This window comes from Cyclospora cayetanensis, unplaced genomic scaffold, assembly GCF_002999335.1.
Source record: "Cyclospora cayetanensis isolate NF1_C8 unplaced genomic scaffold, CcayRef3 CcayRef3_contig_18, whole genome shotgun sequence".
NCBI classification, from domain to species: domain Eukaryota; phylum Apicomplexa; class Conoidasida; order Eucoccidiorida; family Eimeriidae; genus Cyclospora; species Cyclospora cayetanensis.
In genome coordinates, this window is record NW_020312125.1 from 55,872 (window position 1) to 74,696 (window position 18,825).

The 18,825-nt window shown below is 52.4% G+C and overlaps 3 protein-coding genes across 3 annotated transcripts; 1 reads left to right on the forward strand and 2 right to left on the reverse strand.

Moving 5' to 3' along the window:
- Window positions 1–697: 697 nt before the first annotated feature.
- On the reverse strand, window positions 698–9,052 carry LOC34618647 (vacuolar transporter chaperone 4). The gene is made up of 19 exons (XM_026337368.1): window positions 8,827–9,052; window positions 8,359–8,474; window positions 8,076–8,127; window positions 7,775–7,860; window positions 7,415–7,531; window positions 6,949–7,038; window positions 6,508–6,576; window positions 6,084–6,189; window positions 5,556–5,667; window positions 4,968–5,316; window positions 4,477–4,527; window positions 3,934–4,044; window positions 3,654–3,753; window positions 3,097–3,411; window positions 2,840–2,877; window positions 2,344–2,675; window positions 1,284–1,475; window positions 844–997; window positions 698–790 (listed from the first exon to the last, which is right to left on the reverse strand). The coding sequence occupies exons 1-19, from the start codon at window positions 9,050–9,052 to the stop codon at window positions 698–700; spliced, it is 2,709 nt and encodes a 902-aa protein (XP_026193153.1).
- A 1,733-nt stretch (window positions 9,053–10,785) lies between these two features.
- On the forward strand, window positions 10,786–11,496 carry LOC34618646. The gene has a single exon (XM_022731966.2). It carries the CDS (start codon window positions 10,786–10,788, stop codon window positions 11,494–11,496), a length of 711 nt encoding a protein of 236 aa, XP_022591455.2.
- A 1,037-nt stretch (window positions 11,497–12,533) lies between these two features.
- LOC34618645 (60S ribosomal protein L9) lies at window positions 12,534–13,937 on the reverse strand. The gene is made up of 3 exons (XM_022731965.1): window positions 13,892–13,937; window positions 12,974–13,396; window positions 12,534–12,637 (listed from the first exon to the last, which is right to left on the reverse strand). The coding sequence occupies exons 1-3, from the start codon at window positions 13,935–13,937 to the stop codon at window positions 12,534–12,536; spliced, it is 573 nt and encodes a 190-aa protein (XP_022591454.1).
- Between the last annotated feature and the right edge of the window lie 4,888 nt (window positions 13,938–18,825).

Sequence of the window (18,825 nt, forward strand, 5' to 3'; positions counted from 1 at the left end):
TTTAGAAAGGTACACGCCTCCGACTATGTCATGCTGATAATTCTGAATTTGCAGTTGCTCTTACACCGGTGCATGGTGTAGACAATCAGCCTGAATTCATGTCGGGGCGCAAGGGATTAAAATCCAGGATGTTAAGCTTCTTTGGCGCTCACACAGTGTAGCCACGCATATTTCAGGCACCATTAGTCTAAACTGTAAGCCAGGAAAAATCAAAGATCAGGAAATTGCCTCTTTCGGGCAGTGATGCCCGAGTTCGTTGTAGTACGATGCTGCTCTAACGGGTGCCAGAGCCGTGCTCTAGTGCTGCGAACTTCGCGCGCATGCCGTGAATGCTTTTAGCCCTTTCACAAGGAAGGTATTTAATTTTGCAAGCAGTATTATTCCTGTGGGGGCTTCATGCTTAAACAGGTGGGTGCACGCCTATTGAACACAGGGGCACTAAGTTGCAAATGAGCCTTTTGCTGAGAGGGTTGTTCTATTTGCAGTAGGCGCACAGGCATCAACCTGCCTTTACATGGCCCCATGTGGATTCTACGTTCATGAGGGGGGCGCGTTTAGCATTGCTGGTGCGAACAAGGCCACCGCTCGCTGCGATGGCGAGGGCTGAGGCCGTAGGCATCGATCTATATTAATCCCTACATAGTCGTGCGTACAGAAGCAATTAGTTACGCTTAACGGCAGCCACACACGTGTCCATTTAGGGAACTTCGTGAGGTTTTTCTGGGGTGTAGATATATAAGGCCGTGTGTGCAGCCGAGCCAGAGGCTATAGCTACAGCGGCGTGCTGCTCCTTCACACGGCTTGAGAGGTGAGCCCCTCTGTTAAAGTGTGCTCGACGGCCACCCCTTGTTTTTGCCTTTCTTTTATTTTTGGAACCCCGTTAGATGGATGACGGGAGTAGAGCGTCTCTTCACGCCATGGTGGCGCGCTCATATTTCCGTGTTCTGTGCTACCCAAATTGCCCACTTGCGAACATGTCCTTTTGCGGCAGTAGCATCTGCACTGGCTGAAGAAGGGAAAGAACCGCGGACTGCTTAGCCCAGAAAACGAGCATATGCTGCCAGCTGACTGCATGTGCCAGCCACCAACGTGGCGGTAGCCCCAGCTGCCTGTATATATACAAGGGGCCTCCCCCCTCCCGTGCCCCTCCCCCTATAGTCCTTGAAGCTCTTCTCCCTGAAGCACCTCTCTTTCTCTCTTTTCTCCATAATTCTGGCACGGGTCTTGCCGATAGAATCTATTATAGGTCCCTTGTCCGGGGAGGCAGCTGCTCGGAAGAGTGCGGGGGGTGGGTGGGCGCAAAGTGTGCGGCACGTTCTTCCTGCTGCCTGTGGAGGACGTGCCTTAAACCTATATCTGACTGCAACAGAAGCGCCAGGACTGTAGCAATCCCAGCAGCAACAAATGCCAATAGTGGCCCCCACCTGGAATCGATCCGCTGCTGGATGTTCGCTGCACTAGCCTTAGCGACCAGCCTGCACGCAAGCGCAGCAAACAGCGAAAGCAAATGAACTTGTATGCCACGGGGGGCACCAGAATTCACTCCCCGACCAGACCCATATACAGGCACTAGGCCTCCGCGACTTGCAAAAAATGAAGAAAGCAGCGTTGTGCCTCGATTTTATGGGAGTGCATTAAGGTTTGCGAGTGGGGAGAGGGAGACACTGTTCGTCTGTCACAGAGGAACGCACAGTCCACTATGAATGTCTGTTCTGCAACAGCCTCGAATTCAATGCAGTCCAAGCAATATTCCAGCCTTAAGAATTTTAGCGGCGTTTGCGTCCGCATTGTCTCACCTGGATATGCGATGGCAGCGATTGCGGTAGATGATGTAAGCGCCAGTGCAGATGAGCACACAGGCTCCAGCAAGGATAAGTACAATCCCTATGTCCCAGGCCCCCGTTAGCGTTTCTAAGCATCTGCGCACAGAAGCAGACGCAACCTGCGGATGATGCCCCCTTCCTTTTCCGGTAGGGGCAGCAGCAAATTTAGAGGGCGTCTTATTCAGGTGCAGCACGAGGGCAACCGTAAGCTTTCGGGGAGTGGCGCGACGAGGGAGAGAGACGAAATTCCCTCTGAACCCTTTTCATTATTATGCCATAAATGCCAGATGCTGGAGGCGGCTCCTCTTCACCAAAGCCCCAATGCAAGTGAACCCTGCCAGAGTGGCCAGACACCGGGAAATCCTACGCTACAAGAAAAAAGTGCAAGACAGCAGCTCTTGCGTTCCGGGTGCGAAGTGCGTCTGCCGCCGCTTCACCAAACACACGAGAGCCCCGCAGAAGTAGCAGAACGGTAGAGAAGAGACCCCTACGCTGCCCGCCAAGTGTACAGCGAGCTTACGCGAGACTGGCACCTGCCAAGTAGAGACCCTTTTGAACATAATGTAGGAAAGTACGCTCCCCGGCAAATGCGATCTTGGGATCGATCTTGCGAACTGTCCTTACGTGACGGCGGAAGAGCCGACGCCGTAGGGAATCTGTGCTGCTGATTGGGAGGTCACCCTTTTCGGGGGGGTACCCATCATGATGAGCGTCTCCCTCGACGAAGGTGCTGTCGCGAATATCGCGAAGCGCCTGCTGCTGCTGCAACTGCTGTTCCTTCTGCAGCCACTGCAACGTGCGGTGCGCGGCCGCTTGCGATATATCTTCCTGCGCGCACGTGCAAACAAGCGCCTGTTTGGAGGATAGCAGCTCGCAGAAGAACGAGGCTTTAGGCAATGGAGCTCCTGTACAGGACCGCCTCGAGGAGACGTCCAGCTTGAGAGAAGACTGCGCGACGCCGTGGGCATCGTCCTTGCAATGCGCAGCTTTTCCCCGAGCTAACGCTTAGAGCTTACCCAGTCTCCCAAACCGCTAGCAGCCGAATCCCCGACGCCTACAGCACACAGGACGCCATGCGGCATGCATGCATGCATGCATACAGGTAGGTTCGTTTAATACGAGACGGCGAAACCTTGCTATCCCACTGGCGCATGGCTGGCTAGCGAAGCGCCTGCGGCTATTTCTGCCTCCTTTGGAGCTGTGTTCGTTGCGCTTGCGTGTGAAGCCCCGTTACGCACTGGCCTCCAGCGCTTTCAAGATTGCACCCACGCACCGATCGGCAACAGCGAGCGACGCTTCCACCTGCTCATCCCCGCTGCCTCGGATTGAAGGGCGTGCTGCTCGGCAAAACTACGGGTAAGCGGCGTGAGAAGGCTGTCCGCGCTGTTACGGACAGACTCGAACAGCGAGGCCCCTATGACCGGCGCACGCAGGGTGTCGCCGCGTTGCTGCTGGTGGTGTTGTTGCTGCTGCTGTTCGCTGGGAACTGCTAGCGGCTGCAGCCAATGAGGCAGCAGTCCGCTGCTGATCTTGTCACGATGCAGGAAGGCCATGCCGTGCTGGAACTTTGAAAACTTGTAGACTAAGGCTAAGGCAAAAGCAAAGCGCCCATGCAACACAAAGGCTTCCGCAATACGCCTTCGATTGGGGGCTAGGCAGAGCAAGGGTGTTATGGCAGAAAGCTGGATTCCAACAGAAGAGGCATGCGCTTGCTTCAAGCAGCTCATGCCTCCGAAAAAAACCTCTTCTGCTGCGCATTACAGGTGTAGGGTCTCTCTCTGGCTGCTGCTGGATTCTAAAAAGCTCTAGGAGGAAACGGCGATGGCGCACTTGCGTCTGAGAGGAGCAGCATGCTCTGTACCCAGGTGGGCGGAGGCTCTTGCTGAATCTTGACTTCCAGGATGGCATACGGGAATCGAACAACTTCGTCCTGGGGCACAGGTCGCAAGAAGGCCGTTGAACCACTCCGGATGGGCCATGTGGTGTCACGTGCACGCGAGAGCTTGCACTTGCGATCAGCAGTTCCCCCCACATCCATGAAACAGGCACCATGCAAGCGCTAGCATGTAAAAGAGGAGTTGGAGACAACACCCAGGAGACAGCGCCTTACCTTTCCCAGCAGCTCGTCCGCCAAGCGGCACCAATTAGAACCGCTTTCCTCCTGCCGTTGGGGCCTAAACTCGTTTACCATGCAGAGGTTCGTATCCAGGGAAATTCGCACCTAAAAACCGCATTGCATGCATTGCATACAGACAGACATACATAAGCACACACGGGGAAAAACGCTAAAGGCACAGAAGCAGGGGATAAAGAATTTCTGCGATCAAATTTTCCACGTGCTGCAAAACGCTTCGCCGAGAGAGGCACGCCGCGCTGCATCCAGCGGCTCTCCGCAACGCTGGAGTGCAGAGCATCTGAAGAACGGAGAAACGGCCTGGATGTCGACTCTCTCTCAAAGCCAAAGGATATCTTGACAGGCGCTCGAGGGTCGGACTCCCCCCCTGGCACGCGAAGTGGGGCGAAGTTCGCCCACGCATGCGAAAAACTGCTGACGAGAGAATACCAGAAGCCCGCGGAGGGAGAGTGGCAGCTGAGTGGCGTCGATCTGCCTATTCGGCGCATGCATGACACTTCTCTGCCTTCGCTCACTCACCTCGTTAGAGGTCGCCAACTGGAAGGCAGCACGCAGGTAGCTCGTGCGCAGCTGCACGCACATGCAATCGGCGCTTGAAGAATACCCAAAGAAACATGAGAATCTCCCTCTTGTTTCTTTTGCTTTGGTCAATTCCCTCTTCCTCCTCCCATCGTTTCTTCTTTGCACCATAGAACGCACAGGCGGAAGAGGCTTGTTTATCCCTAGAGCCATAAAAGACGCTGCTCTGGTGCTTCCAAAGCCCCTAGACCCCTCGAGTACCCATAAGAACAGCGCATTTCTCCGGCCTCCCTAAATCCGTCTCTCATCCCTGGAGCTGTCTCTCATCCCTAAATCCGTCTCTCATCCCTGGATCTGTCTCTCATCCCTAAATCCGTCTCTCATCCCTGGATCTGTCTCTCATCTCTCATCCCTGGATCCACCCCTCATCCCTGGATCTGTCCCTGCAGCCTGAAGGGAAGCGTGGCGACGCGTCATAACACCGCACCTACCATGGGCTGCAGCTCGTGTTCGGCGATTTCATCCTGAATCTCGCTGCCGAGCGCGATTGCCTTCTTCAACTTTGGATCCTTGGCAATGAACGCTGCAGCCTCCTGCTCCGCTGGACAGGCTCCCCCCATCACCGCCTCCGTCTGAGTGCTGGATCCTCCACTTGAGGCCTCTGACGCCCTTTGATGAGCTTTGACAGAGTGTTGAGACACTGCCTGAAAATTCGAGGCCTCAAGAAGGAGGTCACGGGTGTTGCGTTTCAGTAGCATGTAGGGCGCAACAAGGCGCTGGGGTATGACGAAGCGCTGCTTTGTGCTACTTAGCCCACTCCAAGACTCATGATGCGTCTTCCTGCGATTATAGTAGCAGCCGCGCACACATATGGCGTGCCTCTCTGTCTCGCTTTCTGTCTCTCTCTCGCTTTCTCTCTCTGGCACTTTTGCGCTCACGTCTGCGCATGCATGCGCGCGCGCTTGCGCGTGCTTGTCGTCCTCCCGGCTGCCCTCTAGCCAGATGCTGCGACGTCGTGCTGGATGAAATTAGCAGCGAAAATGAAGGGAATACAAGACGGCGCGTTAGCGCCACCTTACCGCTCGATAAAGATGTTCTCATCCGGGCCGTTGTTATTCGATCCGTACCAACGAAATCGCAGCAGTTGGGCGCCTTCGAAACGGCGAATACGGCGCTCATAGCAGTAGGCATCTGAGCCGTAGCAGCAGCACACATACACATACACATACACATGCGCATTCTGATTCCATGGTGTCAACAGGCAGTGCGCATGATAATATACAAAGACCTCCGCAGGGGGGGACGCGTTACAACGCGGAAGCTGGTGTATTACTGGATAGATACATGTGCACAAAGAAAAACCATCGACATATACATATTTGTGTGCATGTACGTGTATGTATATTGATCAAACGGACAACAGGCCATAAGGAATCTGCACAGCCACCTTTGACCTCTGGAGCCGCTAGCTGCCTGCCCGTTGCTGGAAGGGCCGCTCATTTCTTCTACACTCTAGTGCCTATATCCGTGCTTTTGCTTGCAGGGATAGAACACACAGCCGTAACTGGTGAAACTCATAAAACCCCTCAAGTTTCCTCCCGACGGACCAGCACTATCAAAGTACACAGAAGCCACCATTTGCGTTGGTGCAGTTTTGCACGAAGGCAGCAGGTGGCCTTCTTTAGACGCCTCCGTGCCGAGCAGTGACGCTTCCTGCGCACACAAGGGGAAACCACGTCACCGCATGCAGTCCAGCCGTGGGTGCTAGCAAAAAAGTGCTGCTTTATGCAGCCCCTTAAAACAATGGCGATTATTCCAAGAAGCCGACGGCCTCCCCGCAGATGCGCTCTCGCGCAAGCCACGAGCACTGAAACGGTTGACGATGCTCTCAAAAGGGGACGACTACACGCGCCGAATACTGTCTTTGAGTCTCGACTCGGGTGGCTTCTAGAATCTAGCGAGCAAGCGTTTCCCAACGCAATAGCATATACGTCGCGCTAGGAGTGTATGCAGTATGCACATGGCCCTCACCAAGTCCTTGTCGGAAGCCCCGAAGACCAAAAACGGTAAATGGCGAACAATTAGGCATTGCGCGCGAACCTGCACATACATACACACACAGACACAAATGCATGCGAAAATATGCAAGTAGCGATGCAACTGGCTGATATATCCGTGCATCTGAAGATTGGCCCCCGAAAATGTACTGCGACCATCGGAGGGTGCCCAATGTGTCTGGCTTGTGCGTTGAAAAGGCACTTCCATACGCCCTTAAGAAGCGTAGAGGCCTCATGCAATGCAGAATGAGAACGGGGTGGAGGAGCGCAGAGGCTGCCATAAAGCGAATGTGCCAAGGATGACTGCCGAAAACACGCAGAACAAGACCCCCTTCTCCGTCGTGTTTCTGCATAATGGCGAAAAAAGCTAGTCTCTAGGAGCCTGTTTCGTGGCATAAGGACTCGCTGAGCTCACAATGTTCTCTGGTCGGATCCAATACTTGGTGGTCAGACGCACAAAAGAGTCTGGAGGTTTCCAGGCTTCCGATCCTAAGTGCTTCCCCTCCTGAAGACACAACAACAGCCCTCCGAGTCCACATAGGCGAACCCTACAACGAGAAAGAGATGCCGCGTGCAGCATGCGTGGCATGTTAGCTGTCAGGAGGCGCCGCTAGCAACTGGCAGCTGCTGGCGAGCTGCCTCTTGCAGAGGGTGCCACGGGAGTCGTTTTCAAAGTTTGACCGGTCATGAGGATTTCGATGGTGCTGTAGTTGCGCACTCCTCTCCCCACCACACTGACTTTGCTTAAGCAAGTCGCAGGATTGCCAGATCAACCCTCCCTACGCCAGCAACCGCTTGCGCTAGGAGCGCGATACACAACACACTGCCTGGCCTGGTTCGCGTAGAAGACGCTACGTTTAAAAGCGAGCTGCGACACTCACGAGCTTGGATCTGTACTTTCCCCAGAGAAGCGATAACATCAGCACAAGTCGCTCTAGATCTACATTGCAGTACGCCTCTTTTAGCAGCGAAGTTGAGAACCACCTCGCGGTCTTTGCCTGCAATCCCAGAACAAAAATGCGCCTAGCGGACGAAATGCGAGTGCTCCCGAAAGCCAAATACAAGAAACTTGCAGCTTGCTGCACATTAGCACGACTCCCCCTCATGCGTGTAACTCGGCAAAGACAACTTGTGGAGGACGCGTGGATCAAGAGCGAAGAAGAAACAGTGCCCAGGAAACTGAACGCATCTAAGGGCCAGACTCAGCGCACAACACAGCACGTCCTTCGAAAACAACGCACTCCGGTGAGTAGGCGGTCAAAGTGGGAGCAGAGGGAAAGGAGCGCCTTGTGGTTTGTTCGAATGTACAAGTCGAGATGGACGATCTCTGCATCAGCACACGCAACCATGAGTGTGACTTAAAAGCTGTTACAAGAAATATGCGTTTTTTGGAAGCAAAGACAGGGGTTTCGCTGCGCATAAAGTCAAGTGTAGCAGCTCTTCGTGGCTTCAATACACCCCCGTCCCTCCTCCTTCCCGCCCAAGAAGAAGCTCTCCCGTAACGCCTTTTTCAACTGGATAGTGGTGCAAGAAGCAGGATACCGGCAGACTGTTCTTCGATCAGAGGCTCTTCATCCCCCAATAGTTCGGAGTGCTGCACACACACAAACACGGTCGAGCGCCATGAGAAGGATGCACACTGGAGCCACCGATGGTATGATGCCTCGCTCTTCCAGAGGCCCCTCTCTCTGCTGCCCTTCAAATTTTACAAAAGCGAGCGCAGCGTTAACCAGCCCACGCACTCCAACGGAGTATTCAGGAAAAATTCTCCTTCCACAGGGTTCCCCCTAGCACTATGTTTACTGCACAAGGACCGTAGACCTGCCTGTTCCAAGCGTGCAGCAATCCGCCTAAGGTCAGCCTGAATTTGCCTCTCCTTGGTGGTCGCGAACTTATTTAACTCCCCGACCTGCTCCTGCAGAAGCATCCAAAACTGTGATTCTGAGGAACCAGCGCATCGACACGCATATGAAGTGCAAGCGTGCGCCCTGTGAACCGCAGGCCCAGCATCCCGCGCGCCCTCTTCATTTGCACGCGGATCTATGAGGGTTGATTACGGATGCAAAACGTCAAACTACATTCCAAAGAAGAGTAAACCTCAAAAGGCGAAGATGCAGATTGTCCAAGCCACAAACCAACATGCTGCAGCCGATTTTTAAGCGTCACTATGCGGTAGCACACCTAAAAAACGAGTAGCTAATCAACGCTATCTGTTTTGCGCCGGCTACTATCAGCAAATGCAGCTTAAGGTATGTTCTACCCTATCGGATGAGTGTAGAATCTATTGGCTCACCAGGAAGCAGAGAAAGAGTTTCTGCCTCTGCCCTAAGGCTAGAGCCGGCCATGCCGTCGTCTGCACGTGCTGCTGCTGCAGAAGACGGGGATAGCTGAATTTCACTGTCTCCCACCGGCTGTCCAGCTGCATGCGTTGCTGAGGAACACGGAGAGTCCGCCTCCTGATCCTCGGCAGCACAGGCAGCCGCAGATGCATGTCTCTGTGGCCGACCATGTGGTAGCATGCGTGGCCTCTGGAGAATATCAAGGCGACGCTGAAGGCAAAAGAAAGACGAAGAATCTTGATTCATGTCACTTAGGATTCGATGCATGACGACCGAACCACAGTTGCACGGCTGACTGGCCCTCTACTCTGGGATGACTGCGCAACATCGTTGTCCCTGCTTCCCTGCATAAGGTTAATGAACTAGCTGATAGCTGGAGCATTCATTGAAAGTGCATCCTGCACGCGCTAGAAGATGCTGTAATCAAAATCCCAACCAAGCTAACAAGCGAAGTTCTGGAGGGAGCGCTAGGCAGTGCAACCCCGTAGCGAGCAGCAGCTTACTCGCACAGTTGCTCGTTGGTGCTGCGCCCGCTGCACAAGATTCTCAAGCTTCTTCTTCAGTCGGCGAACGTCCGTGTACGCCGGTAGGTAATGTGCAGGAATCCGCATTTGGAAATGAGGAGCCGCCATCGTCGATGACAACGACACCAAAATCGCTTGCCCACAAATAGAAGGACTATGAGAAAAATCCACTGGACAAAGAGCTCTTACCGCGAATTTCAAGGAAAAACTTGATACAGGCCCCTTGAGTAGATCGCAGTGCAAGTTGGGCGTGTGTGTGACAAGGCAGAACACACGAATTACGGTCCGCCTCCTATCTAGAAACACGTTTTACTTGCGATAAAACCAAGATTTAAGGAATCTTGGCACTACTATGTGAGTTGTTGTTTGCGAAGTACCCGGGACAGCTCGCCTGGGATGCAGAAAGCCAAGGTGAAGCTCTCGGGAGTTTCTTCCTCGTGGAGATAGCCTCACCTGTAGGGCGAATTAGCCCTCAGGGGGCTTTGACCACAGAACCAGCAGTGTTTATAACAGTCCTGCTATGGCACATAGGACGAAGGTTCTGTTGTGTGCTGAACTCCCAGTGAAACACATGTAACCGATGACCGGTAGTAAGCCCCGCCCTTGCGCCCTGAAGAGCAAATATTCGGCACAGCAACCGCTTTCAGTGGCTTTGCGCAGATTACCCAATGCCCTTCCCTAGCTTTGATGCGCTTTTAGTCCCGTTCCTCGGGCAACAGCTGTCACAGTGTCACAGCATGAGGATCCGCATGCGTTACCAGCTCACGGGGCTGCCTGGTGTTGTGCGCAGCATCTGTCTTCTAATGCACGTGGCACCTCCCTGTTGGAAATTTCCCATCGAAGGCATTCGCACCATAGTTCTTGAACGTTCTGTATGCTCCTCTTTCTTCGTGATCCTCATCAGCCCCCTTTGTGCCCACCATTCGCGTGGCACAAGCAATACCTGCTGCGCAGAAACCAGTGGAAACGGCTGAATGGCATGATACGGTACTGTAGCTATCTGTTTCTGGCTATACATACTACGCTTTACTTGAGTAGAATCGCAGCCGAATCAGCTTACCTAGAGGCATGGCGGCTAGCTACCCTCCTCGACACAGCGCCCGGTCATACGCAAGTTCCTAACTTGCATGAAGGGGATAAAAATTTTTTTACATGCTTTACAATCGCACTACTTCATAGGTGCTTTCGTTTATGGTAATGGGGTGCATCTCTTTGTTACAATCCCCTGTCTCTCCAGTAGTCCGTTCAGCGTCGGTTACGAAGTTAGCCAAGGCAGGAATAATCCAAGCACTCCTTTAGACCTAGTCCGGTCATAATATAAGCATAACACTTTCTTCCTTAGACTCCGTTGGCATAGCGTGAAGTACAGATAAAAGGGTAGCGAGCGGAATGACGGAAGTGTCGCTTGATGGCCTCGGCTTCCTGGGGTCACCTGAATCACTTAAAGAACCCACCGCTAAAAGGAGCAGTGCCAATGCCTCTCCTGTCCGCTTTAGTCTTCCCCTACCCGGGGACGGTGCAGGATCCCCTGTGGCCGCTGCAACTACCAACCAGCGGAAGAGCTGCAACACCGGAGGTAGCGTTCAGTCACGGCCTTCAGGTGCAGCAGAGCGAAACGGGACGAGTGGCAGCGCGTCTACAGGCATAAGGAAGCCAACAGTTCTCGTGGGGGCCGACGGACGACCTCTTTCAATCCTTAAGAGCCGCCAGCACCTGGATTATGCACATGTCCGACGGCTAGCGGAGCAGCTGCGGGTGAAATTTGCTTTCGACAGGAACGAGACTCGTTTCTACTGTCCCGATTCCAATGAGCATATGGAGCCAAGGCCAGCACCTGCAGAGCTCAGAACTGCAGTTAGGGGGTTCCTCAAGACTTCTAAACGAATTGTCCAAGAAGCAAAACAGTTAAGCCAAACTGCACTGCAACAGGTGGAGGACAGCAAGCATTTTGAAGAAGAACTCATGGCCATGACCCAAGTGTACGTTCATAAACTAGAGGAGAGGCAGAAGGCCAAAACAAGCCAAATGATCGTCGTTGCGCAGCCTAAAACTCAGCGGAGGAGCCTCTGCTGCGGCGGGGCACTGGCAGTGCTACCATGAGCCCAAGGCACTAAGCTATATGTCGGCAACTACCAGCGAACACCAAGCATCAGAAAGCCATACAGGCAATTAAGCCCCCGCCTTGCGGAGATAACCGTGCTAACTACAAACAGCCACAATTCCGCGTTATGAGCCTAGCCAAATGCGACGGTCCAACAGGTCACATTGAACCGGGACTGGGCATCCGCTGCTGCGATGGATAAGGGCCGTATTCGTTCTATGGGCTCTCGAGGGCTGCTTGGCCGCCAAAGCAACGTGCATTGGCGCCCATAAATTTTTTTAAAAGACCCCCTAGCACACGTAGAAATTTAGTGTCGTGCCGTCCATTACCAATTCCTTCCTACCTACACCTCTAGCACCGTATTCCTAGTGAAGTTTCCGTCAAAAGCCGAGAGGCGACTTTGTGCGATCTGCCGCACGTCAACTGCCGGTGTCTACGCCACATCCCAGAATCCGAATCCCGCTGCCCCAAATTTAATAATAGCCGTATGGTGCACGATCGGGCAGAAGCATGTCCATGGAAGCGCAGAACATCCCGAGTCCCACGTTTCTTTAGTCATTGTACATCTACCTGTTAGGCCAATCTCACTCTAAAGATGGCAACCTGCATCTACTCACTGCTAACCGTACAAAAGCAAGTACATACACGAGGGGCTCTCTTGTTCCTAAGAGCATACAGAGACGCGATTCTCTACGTGTCACTATGCTATACGAAACGCTACGTGGGGCTGTGTACGTACCCAAGCATCGTATCACAAAAAGGCCTCTTCCTTGCATCTACCCAGATACCAACCCTTGACGACTCACTGCCACAGGTAGAGACCGGTCCACCCAAAACATGGCGTTCTGCACAAGGGTGCAGTGCAATGAGAAGGAAGACGCCGCCCAACGAATATTTGTGGGCGTGTATGTTGTCACAGCACCTGAGGAGGCGTTGGTTGGTCCCCTTCGCTATCCCTTAGGCTGGCCGATCACTACCTGCCCTAGGAAGCAGCAGCTGCGCTTCAAGCCCCAATTTCCAGCACAGGGTTACCCGCTCATTCGGCCTTTTCGACAGTGCCCTTTTCAGAGACGTATATGCCGTCCAAAAACTTGCGAATATCCTTGCGACGCACCAGCGTGGCCTGATGAATGAGGGCCGCTGAAGAGAGGTAGCCGCGCACGCACATAACGGACGAAATTCGCATACAAGATAAAGTGCTAGCAACGCACACCCACGGTCCAACAAGCAAACAGTGCATCTGGACTGCAGATGTGCAAGAAGTGCTTTGACAAGGCTAAAACAACAGGCCATTCCTGCCTGCAGAACATCGATGCACCCAGTGCTGTTCTTCACGCCTCTTCTCTCGCTCCTATACTAATAATCACACTGGATCAGCCCCAACGACTCCCTCCCAAAACGATCACGACACAAACGCGCCAAAGAACTGCATATGAATCCATCCACTGCGATTTTCGGCGTGCATCGCCAACTCACCGGATCGAGACACGAGCTCGAGGTCATTCCCCTTGAGTGCGATCTCATCCTTCACATTGGTGCTCTTCTCGCAGACGACGCCTTGAAGAAGCTTCACGGTTCGGACGCGCTTCTCACCCAAGAAGTTTCTGATTTCCACAATTTTGCCGCCCTCGGCGATATTCAAGTTGATCGGAAAGTGGGAGTACACAAAACGCATCTTGTACTCGAACTGCTTGGTCACACCGGTGAACATGTTGTTGATATGCGTGCAAACTGTGCGCAGGCAGGCGATGTCGGACTGCCTGCCGTTCCAGGTAGCAACCTTGACGCGCTTCGCATCCTTCGTCATCCGCAGCACCAATGGCAAGTGGCGGAAGTTCCGCTTCAGCTCGCCACGAGGGCCCTTCACCGTGACCTCCCGACTCTTCACAGCCACAGTCACTGAAAAGTACCACACGAGACGCACGTGAAAGACGCATTCGTATGCCGGTATCAGTCAACCACAGAGGGGCACCGAAATTCTAATTGTAGGGTTATACACCCAGTGTTGCATCATAAAGGAAGAAGCGGCACAGACGACAAAACCACATAACCAGCGGGAGGACCAGGAAGGACCAACAGGTGGAATACGAGTTTACGCAAAACAGTGAGAAACAGAGCTTCCAGATGCCATAAATGATATATACATGATAACAACGCGAAGTAATACGCGCTAGCTGATATTCTAAGGTCGAACGAGCCGACCGAGGCCCGAACGGCGCTGCGGGGGAGAAGGCAACCTTCGCGAGTGCCAGGTCCAGTGCAAGAGGCATAATTTGCGAGACATCTCAATCTATGGTACAACTCTAGGAAATATTCACTCATCTAAGACCCTAAGAACACCCCACAAGGCATAAGATGCGCCTCCACAAAACAGGGTGCTGCTGTGCTCCTTACCCCCTTCGGGGACCTTGACACTCAGCTCAGAGAAGACGGTCTTCATTTTCGAGAGCAGGAAGAACAAGGACAACTCCGGCGAGGACTATCTGCTTCGCAGTGCCTCTGGTTTTTCCTGCGCGCGTATACATCTCCCCGCAGAGGATCCCCTCTCTCACTGTGCATGCACATGCATCTACGCCAGCAGCACAGTGGGGCTGGCACCCTCGCCGGGAGCAACCACACAATGCGCCAGCCTTCCTCCCTTTTGTTAAGTGGCGAAAAGCATAAGCCATTGTCAAAGATGCAGTCTCTACTATCTTTGGCATAGGACAGAGGGACAATAAGACATGGAGTTGACTTCCGGAGTACAAACGATAAAAGCTGCAGCGGAGCACTCCCCTGCAGTCGTCAGTAGAGATTTTTTTAGACTCTCATATATTCTACAAAGATTTAGTAGAAAGCTATTAAGCATTACCTTCAAAGGGATTGCTTTGGTCATCTTCATCCCCTCTCATTGTTCTGAGGGATGAGAGTGGAGCCCAAGTAAGCCGGTTCCTGCATCATCGAAGCACGCTCGTCTTCCCTACCTTCTTGGAAATAGCAACTTAGTGAACATGAATAGGGCGCTCCTTTTTGCAGTGGTCAGTTAGTCTCCCTGTGAAAAATACCATGCAAACAGCCAGAACTATCAGTCAGGTATTGTAGCTTGCCAATCAACTCCCCCATGGGGAAGTACTTTTCCCCTCAAACCTAGAGATAAACTAAGCAGCAAGTTATAAGAAGCCTCCGTGTACAGATATTTAGCTCCAAACTCAGCACAAGATTGAAAGCTATTGAGTGCTCCTCAAGAATTCCCACCGGCAACCCATCAAACTCCCGGCACGCGAGGAAAGTGACAATTAGACTATTTGGGGGTAGCTGCATTGTCAGAGCGCCCTCGCTATTCACAGCTAGCTGCACAATTTATTTGAAGCACACGCAGATTGCATTGCACCTTCTTGTTTTGTACTAAAAGTATTTTGCGATATTTAAGATATACGAAAGACAAACCAAACGCAAACAAATAGTTTTGTCACTTTTAAACAAAGTCTTATTCAGTGAAACGTACGTAGTAGAAGACGATTTTAGATCAATCAGCCCTGCACATCCTCCCCTACCACTTTAAATAACAATCTCTCGTGTTAGGTACCTGATCGTCGAGACCAACTGCGTGCAGGACAGCGAAAGCAAGTCCGAACTATCGCCATGACTCAAGCACGCAGAAACACGAGAACGGCGCAAATGAGAGCCTCCATAGCAAAATCTAACGGATTAAAACACGTACACTAGCCAACAATGAATGAAGACCAAACCAACGCGAGCAAAGCACTGAGCTGGGTTGCTATTCCTGAACCCCTAAAAAGTGTAAATCTCCTGACACGAGAAAACTCAAGAAAAGTAAAATGGGTAGAACGAATTAATAGGCATTGCCGCTCAGCAGTGCGTCGGGGTCTTACAGAGCGATACCTCGGTCCCAGGACAGCCGGTACAAGTAATATAGTAGGCTTTAATGTCCCAAAATAGGCATTAGAAAAAATGTACGGATAACATACCTGAGAGTGCCTCCGCAGGAATCTGGATTAGATAACACCTTGACAGCGGCAACAAACTTTTGATGCAGCTCGAATAGAATGCGAAATTCAATGCTGGCAGAGCGTGCGCTGAGGTAGGGCAATTAGTGAGCAACGCAAGGAGCACCGTTCATGACGACTAGCGTTGTGAACCAGGGATAGTCGCACATTCTCCCGCAGACAACACAGCCCAGCACTGCTTCTCTGTCAACCACCGCGCAATTTGGTTTCCTTCTTCACTAGAAGCTATCGTGGTGTGTGTCCCTGAAGCTCAAGAGCCATAAAATTTAGCACTTCCATGTCCTTGTGCCGATCTTCCGCCTCTCTACGAGGTACTTGCCCGCGCAGCAAAGTGCGCGAATAATCTAGGGAGCCTTAAAACTCCATCTTGAGGTAAGAACCGATAATTCTGACACCTCTAACCTGTAGGGAAATCAGCATAGTGAGACATATCATTTCATGACAAGATGGCGAACGGCCCTAGACACCTGGCAGCAAACGTCGTTTTCTAGTTACCTTCTGGTGTGCCTCGTTAACATTGTCGATGATTCAGGACCAGATCTGAAGCCCCGAAACACAGAGCCGAAAGCCTTTTATCATGATTTATTACGTCCTTGTCTCTTTTGAGCCTTTCGTGCGCGCACTAGCTAAATGGACTGTGAATCTCTCCACTGCTACTGGTGCTGCTGATGGCGGACCACCACATCCAGGCCCCAAGGTGGGGGAGAGGTTCCTCGGCTAAAATTAGGGATGGAATAATGCGGGATGCTGATATGCAAGTTTGCAAAGGGAGTGTTCGCAAGTCACGAAAAGCACTATGTTCCTGTAAGCTTCCTGAACACCGGACAAATCAGTTTCTTTTGAATCATTCATCCTTTAGCGCGACGCTAGTGGATCTTTGCGTGCAGACAACACATACACTAAAGTGCGCAAGTGGGGAAGGCACAGAGAACCGCTTGTTGTTTTCTCTCACATATCGAACATGAGCAGGGGTACATGGCTCTCCATTCTCAACAGGGTGCAAGCGTGTCTTGCATTGCACTTGACGCAAACACTTTTTGCTCTGATTCGCTCAGCATGGGTTGCTGCATGCTCGTGCCTTGTCTGCTATGCAGAAGAGTGAAACTTGGCAGTAAACCTGCCTATCAGCTCCGGCAACGTGAGGGCGGTAACGATTGGGGACAGAGCACTGAACAGCGCGGTTGAACTTGGGAATCTCTTGCTCCTTCCCTTTTCAGACCGAAGCCAGACTGACGCTTTGATGCCGCAACTAAGCGAAGCAGCATCTACAGCCTGGATGCGCTAAGCCAGAGACTTCCTGCCCTTTCCCGTACTGGCCACATCGTACTTCTGGCAGGCCGAAAGGATTCAGGCTCTCTTTTGTTAGGTGGCAGAAGTACACCAGCAGTACCACTACCCACCATTGACCTCAAAGCTGACTGAGCTTTTGTTGGATCTCATTCAGTTAGTGCCCCAAAGCCTTGGCCATGAAGAAACTCGCTTGCCCTTTATCTGCCCCCACCTGCGTCCCTACCACTGCCGTTCCTTCGGTAATTTCCCTTTAGTGGTCTTTCCCTTGGAGGCTTGAAGACCTCACCCATAAAGGACAGCACTGTTTTATGCCTCTCTGATAATCTGGACACTACAACGATGTTTGCCTAAATTCTGAGTACACAAGACTACGAATGTGCGCGCAGATTCTGTACAGCGTCTCCGCGAGTTGGTTAGGCAGCTTTTCGTGCACGCAGTAATCCGTGAGGGCTCTCGTGGTGGCCAAATGTGACTTTTTCGAAGAATAAGGAAAAGTGATCAAGTGGCTGGCCCGTAAGCTATGAGGCAGACAGAGAGCCAGCACACGGACGACCCTTCTCTGTAGGGCACACATACGGATTCCTCGTGGTGTAGCGCCTATGCTTACACACACACACACACACATGCATGTGGCTCCATATGCGCTGGAAAAAGCCAGTATTGTCCAAACAGGGCTGCAATAACCCGGAACCTGAAGGCGTTTCAGTCCCTGCCAAGCGTTGCTTTTCTCCCGAGTCAATTGTGCACTAACAGCTATGCGACAAGGCGTACTTCTCGCTGATTGGGAGCTTTCGAAAGGACCCATCAGTGTACCAAGTTCACCGGGGCAAATAATTTTATCTGCACAGCACCTACGCGTGAGGGTGTATGAGCAAATCAATTCCAGCTTTACCCATGGAGTGTGTCGTGGCCGCCGCAGCGCTTGCTCGTGAGGCCACTTACACTGTCACGAGGTCTGCATCCAACCAAGCTGCTCCGACGCGCGTAAATGAGCGTTTTCCCTTGCCTGAAGGGCTTCGAAGGAAGACGCACAAGGGCGCGGTCGGCCAATTGGAGCTGACAATGGCCGTTGCCAGGTGCATTCACTTGCACCAAACTTTCGCTGAAGCCTCTTTATAGGATTGTGTTAATGACGCAACAAGAGGGCGTCATGCAAGGGGATAATCTAAGAGCACACGACAAAGGCAACGAGCTCAAGGGGTCTACGGCTTACACGTAACAAATGAGTCCAGCCAGCAGCGTGGAACTGTTGGCTGGTCACTGCTGATGCTGTACAGTCTGTTTGGCATGGTGTACATGGTACAAAGATGGTGGAGCCGGCGTTGGGCTCAAAAGGAAGCCAATCCATTGTGAAATGCATCCACGGCGCTGCACGTCGAGCAACGTACTAGTGTTCAAATGCTGCTATACGACAGATGACTGTGCCCGTCTGCCTGACTATGCACTTGCAAATGCAACCGGTTACGCGAATGAGACGAGCTGCTATGTGATGCCTCCAGATTCTCACGCTGCCGTCCACATCTAGGCTAGTTTATGGCTCTAGCAATGAGCTTTCTCGGCAGTAATGGCCTCTTTGATTCCTCCCCTCCCCGCCGCCCTGTTTCCTAGGATCTAAAGCTCCGGAAGAGGCACCACAACGGAGCCAACCCGCTGGTCTGGTAGGAAGCCATCGCAATAGGCCCTTCTATCCGAGCTGACAACAGGCGGTTGAGCTTTTTAGCCAGTAAAGTGTCAGAAAAGCAGGAACACCGCAACAAACGCCAATAGGCTTTCCTAAATGGAGGGAGGAAAGGGAGAAGGAAGAAGTAGCGGGGAGAAGCTGGTGCCACTGCCTATTTTGCTTTGTGGCGCCAAAGGGAAACTAGCATTTGTAACATGCCCCGTAGGTTCTGCACTGCCAGCGGCCAAAACAAGGTACCGAAAGAGCCTGTGTTACAAAGGGCTGGAGAATGCTTCTGATGGCGCATGCGTTGCAGGGCATGCAAATACAGCAGGTGCACCCATAGACGAACGTATACATGTAATATTGGT

Excerpts from the sequence above, each read along its gene's own strand:
- LOC34618645 (XM_022731965.1), bottom strand. The coding sequence starts at position 13,937 with ATGAAGACCGTCTTCTCTGAGCTGAGTGTCAAGGTCCCCGAAGGGG. Across the intron at positions 13,397-13,891 it reads TGTCAAGGTCCCCGAAGGGG|TGACTGTGGCTGTGAAGAGT; the intron begins GTAAGGAGCACA and ends GGTACTTTTCAG. Across the intron at positions 12,638-12,973 it reads CGAGCTCGTGTCTCGATCCG|CGGCCCTCATTCATCAGGCC; the intron begins GTGAGTTGGCGA and ends ACCTCTCTTCAG.
- LOC34618646 (XM_022731966.2), top strand. The coding sequence starts at position 10,786 with ATGACGGAAGTGTCGCTTGATGGCCTCGGCTTCCTGGGGTCACCTGAA.
- LOC34618647 (XM_026337368.1), bottom strand. The coding sequence starts at position 9,052 with ATGCTACCACATGGTCGGCCACAGAGACATGCATCTGCGGCTGCCTGT. Across the intron at positions 8,475-8,826 it reads AACTCTTTCTCTGCTTCCTG|AATCACAGTTTTGGATGCTT; the intron begins GTGAGCCAATAG and ends CTGGTTCCTCAG. Across the intron at positions 3,754-3,933 it reads CGGACGAGCTGCTGGGAAAG|GACGAAGTTGTTCGATTCCC; the intron begins GTAAGGCGCTGT and ends CCTGTGCCCCAG.